Raw genomic sequence first — 18091 nt, 5'->3', positions numbered from 1 at the left:
TTACATGGTAAATAACGAATCGGTATTGGCCTGTGGCACTGTTTGAAGTGCCACCTACATCTGTATTTACCGATTCAGTAATTGGCGACATACATCTGGCCCTATGTCTTTAGTGACCTCCTAAATAGAGTATAACTCGGTTGAGATCTTAAAGACAGAGTCAGAGAGTTGTTTACTGGCTAGAAAAGAAAAACTCCAGCCTCCCCAGGTAGCCCTTTTTATTTTTGAAATGACCACCAATTTAGCAAGAGAAAATCTTAGTTCTCCGAGTGGGGAATACCACTTGAACATATTCTGAGAGTATAAGGGGCCTGAGCCATGCAAAGCTTAGAGAGCACCTTAAATTTGTTGCAATAAATAAATAAATACATTTCACTTTCTCATCCACCGGCAGCCAATGCAGACCCTGGATTGTTTTGGAGACGGTAGCAGAGCTGACACTTTCTGTAGAGATTGAAACTTTGACTGAAATGGTTTGTTTTTCCCTAAATAAAGGGTGTTACTGTTATCTCTCCTAGATAGTATCAGAGCTGGCACAACAACTAAAGCAGTTCAATAGCAATGAAAAGGAACCTTTTTAGTATCCTAATTAAATAAAAACAAGAAGATGTAGTGCAATTGATCTGACCTGAAAAGTTTAGACGTTCATCAAATAAGATACATACATGTTGAACCTTCGGGACCAGAGAGGCCAATGGTTCAAGATTAGTAAGCCTCCATGGATTGTTCCAGAACAAATTGTTCCTCCCAAATAGAATAACCTTTATCTTCTCAGTGTTTAGTTTTAGTTTTCCTGCATCCAGACTGAAACATGAGTCAAACAGTGAAATATAAGCCATCATGACTACCTTATCCGGGATTGATATGATTAGTTGCATATCGTCTGCATAGGAGACGACAGAGAGACCAAAGGATTGATTAACTTACACCAGGCGAGTGATATCAATCTTAAAAAGCGAGGGAATTAAAGAAAAACCCTGAGGCACCCCACAGGGCAAAGAGAAAGCAGCAGATTTATAATTGCTCAACTTCACTTTAGCTAAGAAGGAGCGTAACACTTGCTGCTGCACTGCAATGCATATAAATTTGGTAAACAGACCCCTAGGTCTCCTAATTCTCAAACGATAGCAATAGGGTGTGCTGTAGAAGATGACAGTGATAGTTAACATTTCTGATAGATATGCCACTTATGTTATCATATTTTTCTTACACTCTTCAGCCTCATTTAACATCAGTGCTATTGCAGTAGTCAGACATTAAACAGACAGTAGAATACATTTTAATTGCTTCTTTCACCTGTGCTATTTGAATACTCCCCTTCTGCACATGGCACACAGTAGAAGCAACAGATGGGCTTCCCTTCTATAGGAGCTTTACGGTACCCTGGAAGGCAACTCTCACTGCAGACTGAGCAGGGAATCTGTAATAAAACAAGTGAAGGACTATAAACAAATTTAGAAAGAGTGTGATACCTAAACACAATGACTGCAATATAGCAAGAAGAGAAACACAGTCACCGACTGATCGAATAGTTCTTTGTTACAATCATCAGGTCACAGTGTTGTTCTAACAGGACATATTAAGTACTTAAGATTGTATCGGTGTACCTAGGTCCACAAAGAAGCTGTAAGGTGGGTCTTAAATGAGGCTGGAGGTTCCTTTCACACGGAGGAGTTGACACTAAACATAAAGTAGGTTACATGAGGATAACAGACACAAATATAAATGCTTACTTTAGAGGATAATTTTTGTAGGAAACCCAGGCACAACACAAATCTGCATTAGTGTTTTTTTGCAGCATTGATTATCTAGCAGATGTAGTGTTCTAAGTAATAAATGCTGAGTTATGGACTGACCAATCGATTGGGAACCAAGGTACAGTTTAAGCAGGATAAGGCTGGCCCCTGTATCTGATCCATGCTCCATCGTGATTGGCCTGGACTTGTGGAGTTGACTAACCCTGGGAGGCCAACTACGCTACGCTCGTGAAGTTTGGGTAGTAGGTGCTACTTTGCACTACGCGAATTGCAAGTAGGACAGTGAAAAATCGCATCGCGAAGTTGGCAGTTTTTGCATCAAGTTGGCAAACGTAAACTTGCAAAATGACATCCCGGCGAGACTTTTTCCTCTTTGCGATCAGCAACATCAAGTTGGCAATCGCAAAAGAGGAAAATAAATCTCTGGGCGAGATTCTCAACGCGGGGAGGTCAGGTTTCTCATTGCGAGTGGTCGCGAATGCTCGTGACCGCTCGCAATGAGAAACTAAAAGTCCGCGTTGAGAAAGCTGCTGCTTGAGTGAAAATCTACTTGAGTGGCAGAAACGACAGCTTCCACTGTGCGAGATGCTGTTTTCAATGATTGCACAGTGCGGACAAGCATCCAGCACTGTGTAATCATCACGAACAGCGTATTACACAGTTTGCGTAGCGCTATGCGTTTCTTGCGTTGTGCGAAGTGCACTCCGCAGAGCTACGCATAGCACAACTACGCGAACTACGCCCAGGGTTACATTTGACACTGTCTAGCATGACCAGATATTCCTGGTTTATGCTTTTAAGCAATACATTTCAAGATATTATTAAATAATTCATAACTGCAGTTATACTTATTGTATTTTTGTTTTTTTGTCTTATTTTGTTCAATTTACAAAGCTATGTTTTTTAACCAGATGTGGTATTTTTTGTGTGGTGTTTTCAGTGTTTTACTCTTGGAAGTGCTGCACAAATACTTTACACATTGCTTCTTAAGTTAAGCCTTCCTGCTCTGTGCCAGGCTACCGGAGTGTGAGCACAGGTTAATTTAGGGTATGGATCTGACGACCTATTAGATGACACTCAGTTTGGTTTCCGACAAGGTCATGGAACAGAAACTGCCTTGATTAAGGCCGCAGATGAAATAAGAACTACAATGGACGACGGAGGACAGGCTGTCCTGATTTTGCTGGATCTATCTGCGGCTTTCGACACGGTCGATCGGTCCACCATCGGTATTTAAACACAAAGCCAGAGATCTTATCACATCCTTCCTGGCTGACCGCAAACAGGCAGTTAAGTTAGGTACTTTCACCTCTCCTACCTTCAGCCTTCCTTGCGGAGTGCCGCAGGGTTCCTCGCTAAGTCCGACCCTTTTTAATATCTATGTTTCGGACTTAGCGAGGGTAATAAAAGCCTATAACATCAACCTAACAACATACGCTGACGATACCCAGTTGGTATTATCCATACACAAAAATGGTTCCAAGATAGCAGCAAACTTCAAGGACGGCATGAGGGCCATCAGCAGTTGGATGGCTTCCAACTGTCTAAAACTTAATTCTTCAAAGACGGAAGTCATGCTCTTTGGTAGGATTCAGCCTCTGTGGTCTCCCTTATGGTGGCCGGAGGAAATGGGAACTCCACCTCAACCAGTCAGTAAAGTCAGAAACCTGGGAGTTATATTTGATGATAAACTCCTTTTCCATCATCATGTGAATGCTGTAGTATCATTATCATTCAACATCTTAAGGAAAATAAAAAAACTTCTCCCTTATCTTCCTACAACTACAGGAAAAACACTAATATCAACACTGGTGTTTTCACACACTGACTACTGCAATGCCCTCTTCCTCAACGCACAACAAAAGGTCATCTCTAAACTTCAAATGATACAAAACGCCTCAGCCAGAGTTCTATTGGGCTTTCCTAAATTTAGCTCTATCTCTAGATATCTGGACCAACTGCACTGGCTTCCGGTCAGAAGTCGCACGAAATTCAAGGCCCTTTGTATTGTCTACAAGGCAATAAATAACGTGGGACCCAAATTTCTTAGGAATTCATTCAAGCCTTTGGCAACCCCCCAAACGCTTCGTTCTAACACTGCTCATCTGCTCCACGTACCCAGAACAAGGAAAGTTAACTGGGGAGACAGATGTTTTACCATCGCAGCCGCAAAACTATGGAATTCCCTTCCTTTTAATATAAAATCCAGTCCAACGCTATTCATCTTCAGAAAGCAGCTAAAGACATGGCTGTTCTCTCAATGATATGATTATTCATAAATCACTTCAAATACTGCTTCAGAGATCTATTTTATTGGTATCAGTTCTAGCCCTCAGCGCCGAGACACCTAAGGGTAATTGCAGCACTTTAAAAATTGCATAAATAAATAAATAAATAAATTGTGGTTCCTGCCTCGACAGGGGGCATACCTCTGCCAACCAGTAACCCATTCTCTAACAATTGTGAAAGACACCTATTAATAAAGGGGATAAATTTTTAGGTGTTTATTCCAATATTAAAGTCAGCTGTACATCAGCCAAAGTGACTTTCTCTAATCTTACACAATTAGCATTCCAGTTCAGTTCAGGAATCCAATTTTTAAGACTCCTGTGTATGATTTGGCCTCCAAATAACAGGACCTTCAACACTGTCAAAGACTCTGCTAGTTCTTGTGAGCATTTGCCTTTTGTAATGAAAAAGGCTGTTGAAACATTGCCAAGTTACTTTAAACAAAAGCTTTGTTTAAGACCTCACCTGAAATATAAAAGGTTTGTTCTCAAATGTATGTTTCAACTTTGTGAACGTTTTCCATGTCTCATATGGGCACATTCTGAGGATGTTTTTTTCCCATTAAAAGGTGGTTATTCCTCTGCCAATGTATTTTTTCTACTCACAAACTGACTGCTAGCCCCACTCTGGAATTCACATACAGAATTCGAACTAACATATACATCAAATGTTTTTAGTTTGTTAAATTGGGTTTTGTGGAGAAGTGTGGCTCAATGGTTAGAGGTGGCAGACCCGGAAGCTGAGATCAGCCCGGGACCAGTGTTCGATTCCCAACGAGGCAGGGTCTTGGGTCAAAATGTCCGCGGGCCTGATAATTCTCGCCTCAGCGCCTACTCTAACCTTGGGCTCCACTCTGCAACTTGCTTGCTTAATCTTCACAACGGCCCCTTCAATGCAGGGGATGCCTGGTCTCACCTTGGAGGTGCCCAGAAGGGACCATCTCACAGGGAAAGCCAGGACGGGTTCCCCAGCTGTATACAGCGCCGGGACGCCTGCGGTGCGGGCAGCTGTGTACTTTACAAGTATACAACATTTACATTTACATTTACATGTGCATATATACAGGTATGCATAGAGTGTAAGTCTTGGTAGCGAGAAAGAGCCCCAAACGTAGTTAGAAGATATTTCCTAGGAGAAGGAGGACCTTTGGGGGGAGGGGACCATTACATTCTTGAACTCTAGAGAAACAAGCATTTACAATGCAATAGGTCTTGCATTTGCGAGAGTTTAAGTTATTTGCATTATAATGACAATGCCTTTTATTTGTTTTGAATACCAGTACATAAATAAAAGGCATTGTCATTTACAATGTCAATAGCTCAATCTCATGCAAATGTGATGCCTATTGTATTTTAAATGCTTGGGATCATTAATAAAGAAAGAGGACTCCTCAAATTCTAGTTGTCCCTTTGATTTCCTGCTAGAAGATATGTTTGCTGAACAGCCTATGATGTTCCAGCACCACTAGTTTTCCCACTACAGTGCACACAATAATGTTACTTCTACAGTGGGGCACTGTAATGCCAAATCTTTCTAGTTTTGGGTTGTTCTCACCTGAACTTCAATCTTACCTCTGTAAAAATAAATCCACTTTTTTTAATAATAGTTAAATAAAAAATTTCCATAGGACATAGACATGTCCAAGTACTCCAGAACTGGAAGATACATTAACATGAGCAGATCCAAAGTCTACAATCCAGGTACAAAGATAATCACTTGAAGTCCTGCAGGCCCTGTCGTGTAACTGTGCTACCTCCAGAATGCAAATTACCAAAACTTGCGAAAAGCACTAAGTAAAACAAGCAAATCCCAGCAGACCATCAGACTACACATACATCATTGAAAATTAATCTTCCTTTACACTCCCTCATCCCCTTTGCAAAATGTAAGCACTTCACTTCTTAATGGCAAGGCTTGGAACACAATGATTCCTGTTTTGCTACATGTCTGTAGATGGTGTATACCCCTCCCCAAATGTTCAATCACAACTTTCGACTGTTTCAGGAAATAAACAAATTGCAATAATAAATGGGCCTCCAGCCCCTTCTGTAGCCAGTCACGGTATCTTCAGGTTAATCAATCATCAAAGAGGGTGATGAGAAACTGAGGGACACCAAAGACCAGAATTCTGCCAATTCATTTTTTGGTAATCTGCCCTGTCTACCAATGAAGGATGCACCCATTTCAATCAATGGGGCATAGCCTTTAAAGCTTATTGACACAGTATTCTATGCATCAGTATTTCAAATCACACTAAGGGAGGATATGTGAATAGTAGTCCACAAACAAGAAGTCATTCAGTTACACAGTTCACACCTCCAGAAAATAAGGTATGGACCCAAGCTTACCCCAGTGGCCCTGCTACCCAGAAGCCACTGCTAGTGAATAGAGAACTGCTCCCTTACCTGATCGATGTTCAGTTAAAATGTTCCTCTAAGTCCTGTAATTTTGTTATCCCTTGCAACTGTAATCGAGAAGCCACACTTGGCATATCTCCATTTTCAGTCATGCTGTGAAGCACTACCCTCGCTCTCCATTTAGTATCTTTTCTTTGCTCTGGTCTAGTTCTATTTCATCCATGCTGACAATGATCTCTATAAATGGTGACAATGTACTACTAGTTAGGTTTACACATCAGGAATATTTAAAAAAAAAGAAATGTGCTATCAACTATGGACAATATAACAACATAGATGACTCTGATGGACCGCAACATCTTAAATGAGGTACAGGACAATTGTTATAAGGTGCAGGTTAAGACAAATAGAACATTTTAGGTAAACCTTAACCATATGGTGCATGACAGAGACCTGGCCTGACTGTAAACCCCAGAAACACAAATATGATGAGATTAGAAACAAAATACAAAAGTAGAGGGTTGCAGTGTGGTAACTGTTCGACTCCAGGCTCCCGCACTGAAAGCGTAGGGCTTTCATTTCAGAAAGAGTAGCATTATAGTAAACAGTGGTTTTGCTCTTTCAACCTCTGTCTGCTTTTCACTTCACTCCATTGGTCTACTTTCTATTTGTTGGGCTCCCTTTCAGATCCACTGTTTCTACTTGCTTCCTCTATAAAACCTCGAATTTGATCTGTTCCAACAAATCTGTCTAATCCTTCTATAGCACTTGGTTCTGCTCCTATTGTTTTGCTCCATCTGCATCATATGTTGCCTTCCCTGTGGCCTGCAGTGCTGTTTTCATCTTCCTGTAACCCAGTTCTCTGCCGTTTTGCTCCATTTGTGACCCACTGTTCAGGTTTATTTGTTGCATCTATGACTTCTATTCGGCTCAATGACTTCTGTTCTATCTGTGATTCTGAGGGACTTGTTTTGTTCACTCTGTTCTGCTCCTCTCAAACTACTTCCACCTGTGGGCCATGAACATCTACTTTTGCTTCATCTGCCCAAGTCCATCTATGACTCCGTTTTGCTCCCTGGGTGATGTTTGCTACACAAACGTTTGTTTCACTCTAAAGTCTCTCTCGGCTGATATCCAACGTCTGAGGGCCCAGCCTATTTTAGGGATTCCAGGAAATCCCTTCCATCCAACTGCTCTGCCCTTTCCTCGTGTGAAAGAGGATATATTGTACCATTTTCATTGCATGCCTGCTGTGTGAACTATATTCGATAAGAAAGTGTGCATTGTTATAATATATACCAAACGACAACAACCACAAAAATCCAAGAAATCATATACAAACGCACTCAACCAAGTGCCTTTTAGAGACATTGTTATGTACATGCAACAATTCCATATTGCTATATCACAACGGCACTTGCTAGTCTATTATATTCCATCTACATATCTTCTTACTCCACTCTGAACAAAAAAACAAAAAAAACACATAGGACACCTCTGTGAGAAACGAAGGTATGTGGAAGAGGGCAGCGGGTCAAGAAACCACATCTACCCAACACATATGTACATATCGGCCCAATGACTAAAAGATGAATGAATGAATGAATGAATATTGAGTTAGCGCATAGTTACCCGGAAGCATCCCAGCGCTAAACCAAAACAGAGAGACCGGAGTGGAAACCAGAGAAATAAATGTACAAGATTTAAGGAAATAGGTGGGTTTTTAAGAATGTCCGAAAGCGCCGATGGCAGGATTCGGCCCGTAATTTCAGGGGGAGGGAGTTCCACAGTATAGCTGTGTTCACCGAGAATCGCCTTCCTCCAGTACGTGCCTTTTTCACTCTGGGCACAATGACCAGATGCTCGCCATCTGAACGAAGTGGTCTGTTGGCTTTGTAGGGTAGGACTAATTTCTTCAGTATGGGGGGCCCCTTACCCTGCAACAATTTGTGGGCGATACATAGGGATTTGAATTGTACCCTTTCGCGTATTGGAAGCCAGAGCAGCAGTTTAAGTGCATGTTTGGCTGAGGTTCTGACTGAGGTGCCCGTGAGAAGCCGTGCTGCAGCATTCTGAATCTGCTGGAGTTTGTTGAATGTGGTCTCTGGTGCACCGAGGAGGATGGCGTTGCTATAATCCAATCTGGACAGGATCAGACCCTGGATAAGCAGCTTCTTAGAGGAGTGTGGAAGAAGTGGCAGACCCTTCCGAGCCGATCAGAGGAGGCCAAAACATACTCCTGCCATTTTTTGGCTAGGGTCCTGAAGGAGAGATCCTGTTCCATCCATACCCCAAGGCTTTTGATCTCATTTTTTGGGTCAGGGGGTCCCCCAGACAGGTGGGCCAGATGTTGGGGGGCAGGGAGGGCCCTTTATGCCCTAGTATTAGAAAAAAAGGGGGGTTGATTCAGTTGAGGGGATCAGAGGTGGAATCTCTAACAATATTTAACAACACTATTACCTCTGACACCATAAATGAAAAGTCAATCTTTTCACAGAAGTCCCTTTTATTGACTCTGTATTATTGTTCATTCAATTTTCTTTATATATTTATACATTGGTATCCGCATTTTTCAAGCGCTCTCCTTTTTACACAAAAAATCATAAGGGTTATTACCACAACAAAACGTGTTTGTATCACAAAAACAATGGGTTATTACCACAACAAAACGTGTTTGTATCACGAAAACATATAACTTACACAAACATATATACATTCACAATACAATCAAAAAAAGGTGCGACTGTACACTTCATTTGTATAATACATTCTAGTCATTTCTAATCATCCTACTGTGCTTAGAGCAAGTTCTAGATCTGGGGTGTATTTATCCCTCAGGTTTTTTGGATTGAATCAATAGTCCCATAAAGTGTAGGAGAAAATAACTCTTAGCAATTATGCTCTTCGGGGGATAAGTCTTTTTTCTTATATATACATATAAGTGTAGTTGTCGAGCATAAAGTACTCCAATCCACTAGATACTGCCAACGCGTTTCGACCGACTTATTGTGAGGACTGGATCTACTTTTGTAGTGCGGTCTTCATCAGGGCTGAGATTGGGTTGTAGGTCATCACCTGTAAGAGGTAATGGTGCCATTTCAGTATTAGTGTACAGGTGTTTTATAATTAGACATGTGTGATTAAACAGAAATGTGATCACGTACCATTTGTCTTTTCAGTCCATATATTGGAATGCTGTTGTTTCTTTTCCAAGGTGTCTGGAATCGAGGTTTTTGTTTTCTCTGTGGGGGGAACATGGCGTAATGAGTTCTTTTGTTTATGGTCTGCTCTAGTGTCATTGAAAATTCTGCATTCTATTCTAGTTGTTGGTCTAAAGTTGAGTTTATTTATTAATTTAGGAGCAGGTTTTGTCATGGAGAACAGAGTGCTCTCAGCGGAGCTTGAGGCTCAGAGCGTTTATTTGGCTTAGCGCTATGGGTCACAGGTACTCGGTTACTGTTTCTGTGAGTTTCGCTTATGCGTTGTGTTTCTCTCGGCGTGGCTAGCGGTTTGGGGCGTAAACTTTGCTCTACGCGCAAGGACAGAATTCAAGTGTTCGCTTGTCAAAGGAGCTTGTTTAGGAGCTTGTTCTGCTCCTAAATTAATAAATAAACTCAACTTTAGACCAACAACTAGAATAGAATGCAGAATTTTCAATGACACTAGAGCAGACCATAAACAAAAGAACTCATTACGCCATGTTCCCCCACAGAGAAAACAAAAACCTCGATTCCAGACACCTTGGAAAAGAAACAACAGCATTCCAATATATGGACTGAAAAGACAAATGGTACGTGATCACATTTCTGTTTAATCACACATGTCTAATTATAAAACACCTGTACACTAATACTGAAATGGCACCATTACCTCTTACAGGTGATGACCTACAACCCAATCTCAGCCCTGATGAAGACCGCACTACAAAAGTAGATCCAGTCCTCACAATAAGTCGGTCGAAACGCGTTGGCAGTATCTAGTGGATTGGAGTACTTTATGCTCGACAACTACACTTATATGTATATATAAGAAAAAAGACTTATCCCCCGAAGAGCATAATTGCTAAGAGTTATTTTCTCCTACACTTTATGGGACTATTGATTCAATCCAAAAAACCTGAGGGATAAATACACCCCAGATCTAGAACTTGCTCTAAGCACAGTAGGATGATTAGAAATGACTAGAATGTATTATACAAATGAAGTGTACAGTCGCACCTTTTTTTGATTGTATTGTGAATGTATATATGTTTGTGTAAGTGATATGTTTTCGTGATACAAACACGTTTTGTTGTGGTAATAACCCATTGTTTTTGTGATACAAACACGTTTTGTTGTGGTAATAACCCTTATGATTTTTTGTGTAAAAAGGAGAGCGCTTGAAAAATGCGGATACCAATGTATAAATATATAAAGAAAATTGAATGAACAATAATACAGAGTCAATAAAAGGGACTTCTGTGAAAAGATTGACTTTTCATTTATGGTGTCAGAGGTAATAGTGTTGTTAAATATACTTTATGCCCTAGTAGCATAATTTCTGTCTTGGATCCATTCAGCTTGAGGGAGGACTCACACATCCAGGTATAGATATTAGATAGGCAGGAGCGAAGGGTTTCCGGGCACTGGGCATGTTGGGATAAGGAGACGACCAGTTGGGTGTCGTCAGCGTAGCTCACGATTTTGATTCCAAATGGGCAACCACCTCCTCCAGTGGGGCCATGTAAACATTAAATAATGTGGGGCTTAGGGATGAGCCATGTGGTACCCCGCGCTGGAGGGGGATTGCCACTGATCGCGAGTTGCTGTCCCAGACTTGGAAGGTGCGGTTGCTGAGAAATGAGGTCAGCCAGGACAAGGCGGTCCCTACTACACCCAGTTCTGACAGTCACCGAATGAGGACTTGATGATCGACAGTGTCGAAAGCTGCACTCAGATCCAGGAGGATCAATGCCACTGATCCTCCTGAATCTAAAATGCGTCTTGACTCCTCGACGACTAGCAGGAGGGCGGTGTCCGTAACCTGTCCAGGACGAAAGCCAGTTTGTGAGCTCCGGAGAAGGTCATTGGACTCTGAAAAATGGGAGAGTTTTTGCTTGACCAATCTTTCCGTGATTTTACTAAGTCCAGGAAGAAGTGAAATTGGTCTGTAATTGGCTAAATCTACCAGGTCTAGGAGAGGCTTTTTGAGAAGGGCTTTCACAGTAGCTCTTTTCAGCCAGGTGGAACCATTCCCTGAAGAAGCGAGGCATTAATAAGGTTGGTGACTGGTGTAGCAATGGTGGTTGCGATCTGTTTCAGGATCCGCATGGGTACAGGATCTCTAGGGGATCCGCTTTTGACAACGGCCAGGGTTTTAATTACCTCGTCCTCTGACACTGGACCGAAGGCTTCAAGCTGGGTGTTGAGCAATACTGGTTGGCAGCTAGTATGTATGTATGTATGTATGTATAACACACTTATAAAGCACTTCTGTCACCCAACGGGCATCCTGGCGCTGAGATCAAGCAGATCCTGAAGCACAGTCAATGCGGAGTCGACAAAAATAAACTACCCTGACCTAGGGAACATATGTGTTTTTAATTCTTTTTTAAAGGAAAGAAGGTCTCCTGAGCATCTGAGCGACAGTGGCAGATCATTCCACAACTTAGATGCCGTGAAGCCAAAAGAGCGGCCATCCATTCGTTTTCTCCGAATCTTGGGAACAACAGCCAAATAGGCAGAGGCAGATCGGAGAGATCTGGTGGGGGTGTACCAGGAGAACATCTCCTGTAGGGGCAGCGGTCCCGATCCATGCAAAGCCCGGAAAACCAGGCATAAAGCCTTAAACTCAATCCGCTGAGGGATTTGAAGCCAATGCAAGCCTCTAAGAGCTGCGGAAGACGAGTCAAAACGTCGACGGGAAAGTGCTAATTTGGCCGCGAAATTCTGCACTCGTTGTAGCTTGCCTATCGCCGTAACAGGTGCCCCCAGAAGCAGTGCATTGCAGTAATCGAGTCTGCTTAAAATGATGCTGCGCACTACTTCTGGTCGAGCATGGGCGGGGTGTAGAGGGAGAATCTTCCGTAGGGAACGCAGCAGACCCATACAGGTAGACACTGTTTTGTCAATGAAACCATCCAGTTGAAGATTAGGTTCCATTGTCACTCCCAGGTTCCGAACCGAGGTAGCTGCTGCTGCTGTACCCTGAAAGGAGGGGGGCCAGAAGTCCTGTGGTAGAGGTCGAGGGACCCGTTCCACTGAGCAATGCAACACCTCTGTCTTGGAGCTGTTAAATTGCAGCGAGTTGTTACACAGCCATGTTACTGTGGTGACCATACAGTGGTGAAAGGTCTCCTGAGACACTGAATTCTCCCCTTCAAAGGAGAAAATGAGCTGGGTTTCATCGGCGTAGTTGGTGACTGAAATGCCAAAAGATTTAATTAGCTTGACCAGGGGGTGGAGGTAAAGATTAAAAAGAATGGGGCTGATGGCCGAGCCCTGGGGTACTCCCTGACCGACCCTTTTGATGGTGGACTTAAAGGGGGCAGAGCAACCACCTGATGTCTGTTGGCCAAGTATGATACAAGCAAATCCCGGGCCAGGCCCGTCACGCCAACCACCTCCAGTCTCCTGGTCAGGATGGCATGACTGACCGTATCGAACGCTGCCGACATGTCAAGCAGCACTAGAAAGGCTGCTCGTCCATAGTCGGCACGCGAACGAAGGTCACTCAAGACAGTCACCAAAGCTGATTTGGTTCCATGCGCTGGTCTGAAACCAAACTGCGCCGCGTCCAGACAGTCATTAACTTCCCAAAAACTGGACAGATGTTTTGTGACCAGTTTTTCCAGAATCTTAATCGGAAAGGGAAGTAATGAAATGGGTCTGTAGTTAGCGGGGCATAGGGGGTCCAGTGACTCTTTCTTCGGCAATGGAGATACAACCGCTAATTTCCAGCTATCCGGCACCTGGGCAGAGCCAAGAGATTGGCAGCAAATTGCGTGGAGAGGAGGGAACAGCTCTTCCCTAAAAACTTTCCAGAGTTTGTGCGGAAGTACATCGAGAGGAGAACCAGAGGATACACTATACGCTAGAGCACCAAACTCTGCGAAGGACGGAAGAGGAAAACTTTCCAGCCTGGCTTTTCCAGCCTCCATCTCAGATGTAGGTGAGTGAGCAGCTCCTGGTGTCATGGGACTCAAATAATAAATGTGGTAGAGGTCGAGGGACCCGTTCCGCTGAGCAATGCAACACCTCTGTCTTGGAGCTGTTAAATTGCAGCGAGTTGTTACACAGCCATGTTACCGTGTTATCATATCTATAATATTCAATCTTCATTTCTTACTCCACTCTGAACAAAAACAAAAAAAAAACACATAGGACACCTCTGTGAGAAACAAAAGTATGTAGAAGAGGGCAGCGGGTCAAGAAACCACCTCTACCCAAAACATATGTACATATCGGGCCCAATGACTAAAAGATGCCTCAAAAAGTACCAGCCAGAAACAAACACCTTTCCATGGAAGCTGGACAAATGGCTAGTGACATTTAGCCACCAAAGAGTTCCCGGAGGCCGAGAAACTGAGGGAAATAAAAAGAACCGTATGGTTCCATAATACTACGCTATAAAGGCCCCACAGGATCAGACACTTCGTATTCATACCATCCACTGATAGACAACTTTACAAAATATTATGTAGGCCATTTGGGGCAACTTCTGTCCGGTCGGTGATAATCACAGATCGGTAAAGGGCGTCAGTCTCCGAAAGGGTTACAGGTACTTACAAATGTTAACAGTGTGCTATAAAAAAGGTGGTGTAAGAAACAGAAGAAAACCAGCTGTGAAGTCAAGGGCTTGGCTGTCACATGTTAAAGACTCAAGACAGCATAACAGGTTTCTGCTCGGTGATCGGACTGGAATATGCACAGAACACCGAATAGCAAGGAAAGCGCTATTTTTGGATTTGCTGCTCCGAATTTAGATGTAAAACGCAGGAAATGTTTCAACTATCAATAATTTCTCCTTAGGGTTAGTGCAGTGCCATTCGGAGAGGGAGAAAAGCGGAGCTCAACCAACTCTTTACCTCATATTCTGAAAATGAAACAGACGAGGAATTGTTCGCCTACTCTATTCCTACTGTAATTATCTGTCTGACAAATGAACCTGTCATTAAATCAGCAAAGGGTCCACTTATGGACAAAACCATATTTTTTTATTTTAAATTTGATGAATGAGCCATAGATTGTGAGCGGTCCAGCATTGAGCAAAAAAATGTGCAAATCACTTGTGTAACTAGGCACGGCCTCACCAGTCATTCTCGGCAGCCAGTCTTTCATTTGAGGGAATACTTTGTGTGTGTCACCTTATTTATCTCCACAGCACAGGCAAAAATGGCGCTAAGGGCACGAGCGCTGATGACACCCAAGGCCAGCAAATGCCCCTTACGTGCATGGCTTTAAGTGCTCGGCACCGGCAGTCCTAACAAGCAATGTCTGCAAAGGTACATGAGGTGTAAATGTCTCAAATATTTCCTCGTTATTTGTGGAGAGTTATCAGCCTGTCTGCAGTGATAAAGAGAGACGTAGGTACAGTTTTGGTAGGTATGAAACCACTGAAAAGAGGAAACAAGGAAAACAAGTGGGGCACGCACAACACACCAAGACATCTGTTTCCTATTATCGCGCATGCCTCTGAGCACGATAATTGCAAACAGATGTCGGGTCTGCAGGTAAACTACACCAATAGGCCATGGGCGGAGCAATGCACCCGCCTATGGCCAATTGCGTGCTGTCTTTGTTAAAAAGACACACACAAAGGCTAATAGGCTGTCAGCTAAAATACACACACACATGAGCATGTGAAAAGTTGTGGTCAGCTCCAAGAGGTCGTTTTCCTATTGCAGCGCATGCGTGCTGCTATAGGCTCGACCTAAAAATAGCAGAGGTTTCCCGGTCCTTAGCTTTATTTCCTCGATTTCTTCAATGGAATAATACAAAAGTGTCTGAAAGAATCAGCATGGGAAGGTTGTTGCAATCAGACATAGTTTTTTCTTCCTTATGGAGACAAGTTCATAAGGTGGTGGCTATGAAAGAGAATCAGAACTCAGATACGTGGATGTTAAAGGAAGTCTGGACCTTTCTGGATGAACACAGTATAACACCTTGGCTGCTAGAGTCATTCTTCCTCTATGCTGGAACATAATGGAAATGGGTGGCTTGATGACGAGCTGAGCTCGTCATGAGCACGGAAGGGGTTAAATCAGTTATTGCTACATTTGAATGGGATCATTAGATCAATGGGATAATTCCCTCCTTGAGAGTCAGTGATTGTGAGAGTTGCTGTATAGATGAGTGTATATACATAATGATGTAATATGTGACATCATCAGCAGTGCATTGCTGGGGCACGAGTTATAGTTAGCTGAACTAACTATAACAGCAGCATTTCTCTGCTTTTGTACGAGCAAAATGTCAAACTAACTATAACGTGCCTGAACCCTATTTTTTTTTCAGGGAATTTCAATGGTTTTATAAATGCTAATTTCTAACTATAAGGTCCATGAAACCTATATTTTTTTCAGTGAATTTCAATGGTTTTATAAATGCTCATTTCTAAATATACCGTCCCTGAAACATGTGGTTTTTTCAGTAAATATATATATATATATATTCTGAGCAACAGGTCAGTCTTTCGCTAGGCAAGGGGTAAATGGTCTGGCTTTAAAAGGGGAGCTGAGGTCCCCCTGTAGGCAGGTGCAATAAGTGACTGTCCCCACCTTCCATTAGATGCTTTTAATGTCCATGGGACCACCATTATTTCATTGCAAGATTTGCACATGGGGGTGCACTGAATGTGTGCCATCTCTGCATGACGCACAGTCAGGGTACTCCCTGATGCCATCTTTGCCCCTGTACCTGTGTCTGTAATATGGTGAAGGTGAAAGAGAGTTTTTAATTTGCAGGGGTCCTTGGAAATGGGGCTCTGTCACTGTGGAGTTCTGGACTTTTTCGGTACCGTCCAGAGGTGTCAGGGACGACACCCGAAGACCCCTGAGTTCTACCTGTCTCGGTGCACAAATAAACAGAAACACAGGCTTCTCGATGGTGGCGTCAAAGACCAAAGGTTTATTACTGCAGGGACACAGAAGTCACAGAAACTACACGCGGGCAGAATCTAGGAGACTGTTCGAATTGTATTAAGTGGTTGCTCCTTAAATACAGAATTTTTGGCTGGGGGCAACATTCTCCACATACTAGTGTGTTTCTCAAACATGATGTCCTAAACAATAAATATTTGGCGTTACACAGGAATCGTCAACCATATCTGATGTCAAAATATTACGAATCAGAGGTTTTCCACTGTTCCATCATAATCCCATGTCATCTTTGCATTCAAGAGCCGGACCGCCTCATCGTAAATTTCGTTACCTCCCCCTAATAAAGGCCCAGAAGGAAAGGTGCAGAGCCAGGTGCAGAAGATAGAAAAGCAGGATAAGAGATGTTTGTAGGTCGTAAATGGGCAAGGCTACCAGCTTCGGCCACCTAATCATGATCAGGCCAACGAACACGAGAACCAGTATAGCAGGACTGGCCTCGGGCAGAGGAGGCAGCTTCTGCCGAGTCATGCAGCCACAGCGTTTCTGTCCTAAGGTGCACGTGTCACAAGAGAGGTGAATCGTCAGCTAAAGCCTACGTGTCCTTAATTGAAATCAAGTGATCAGAGGTCACTGTGTGTTCATTGACTATGTGAGGGCAAGAAAACAAGATGGATGCCATGATCTAAAATGGATGCCATCGGTGCATCGGAAATGTGGTTATAACAGGAGTGCTCTTGCTCGTAGCATAGCGAAAACACCAGGATATACTAAATGGATCATTTGCCGTTCATCGGTACCAAAATTATGAATTTACGACAATGTTGAAAACACGGGTTCAAATCGTCACGGAACCTCAGACCCTCCTTTTGCCCTTACATAGGCAATTACTCAGTCTATGTCAGAGTCTATCTCGATGTTCATTAGGTCAATGACATGTTGTTGCATCATCATCCTTTCTCGCGCCTTGTCTCCAAATACAGGCGGTTTTCTGAGACAGGTTGCAGCACAGAGGCTACACAAAGCGGAACCACATTGGATAATGAGGCAGCACGAGAATAGGAATACCAAGATAATACCAACAACCATCAGAACCTTCCACCCCCACGCTGAGAGGAGAGTCCAGAGCCATTCCATTAAGGACCAGTTTCCCTTGTCTACATGGATAGAATCAGAAATCTTATGAAGCTTAGAGATCGCTTCATATACTGTCAGAGCATTATTGGGGATAAAAACACAGCAGCTCGATTGGATCATTCTGCATACCCCACCTCGATCTGCAAGTATTACGTCAAGAACCATACGATTCTGCAACGTCATGAGACGATCCGCCTGGAGCTCAGCTGTTAAATTACTAAGGGCACCCGCAGTTTCTGTAATAGTAGATTCAACTACCCGTGTTAGCTGACGTAGATTTCTACTATTGGCCATAGGCCCCCAAAACGGAAGGAAACCTTTGAAGACGTCTCCGGCTTCCTGACCAGCGGTATCTTCCTTGCTGAAAACACCTCTTGCTACTCTGGTCTTGTGATAATCTGGAGAGGCAGTGTATGTCGGAGGCAATAGTCGAGCAATATAGCATGAACCTGAAAAGTCAGCAGGTAACCATGTAT

General features: G+C 43.0%; 1 protein-coding gene across 1 annotated transcript in view; it reads right to left on the bottom strand.

The window, feature by feature from the left end:
- LOC147725836 (vomeronasal type-2 receptor 26-like) overlaps positions 1-18091 on the bottom strand; it is a 667311-nt gene that overhangs the window by 2650 nt on the left and 646570 nt on the right. Inside the window, exon 5 of the mRNA XM_086962796.1 lies at positions 1297-1420. Coding sequence (XP_086818922.1) covers positions 1297-1420 — 124 coding nt within the window. The remainder of the gene's footprint in view (positions 1-1296; positions 1421-18091) is intronic.

The sequence above is a fragment of the Lissotriton vulgaris genome, chromosome 3_1 (genome assembly GCF_964263255.1).
Source record: "Lissotriton vulgaris chromosome 3_1, aLisVul1.2, whole genome shotgun sequence".
Classification (NCBI taxonomy): Eukaryota; Metazoa; Chordata; class Amphibia; order Caudata; family Salamandridae; genus Lissotriton; species Lissotriton vulgaris.
Note: the sequence above shows the minus strand (reverse complement) of the source record. Positions and strands in the feature narration are given on the sequence as shown.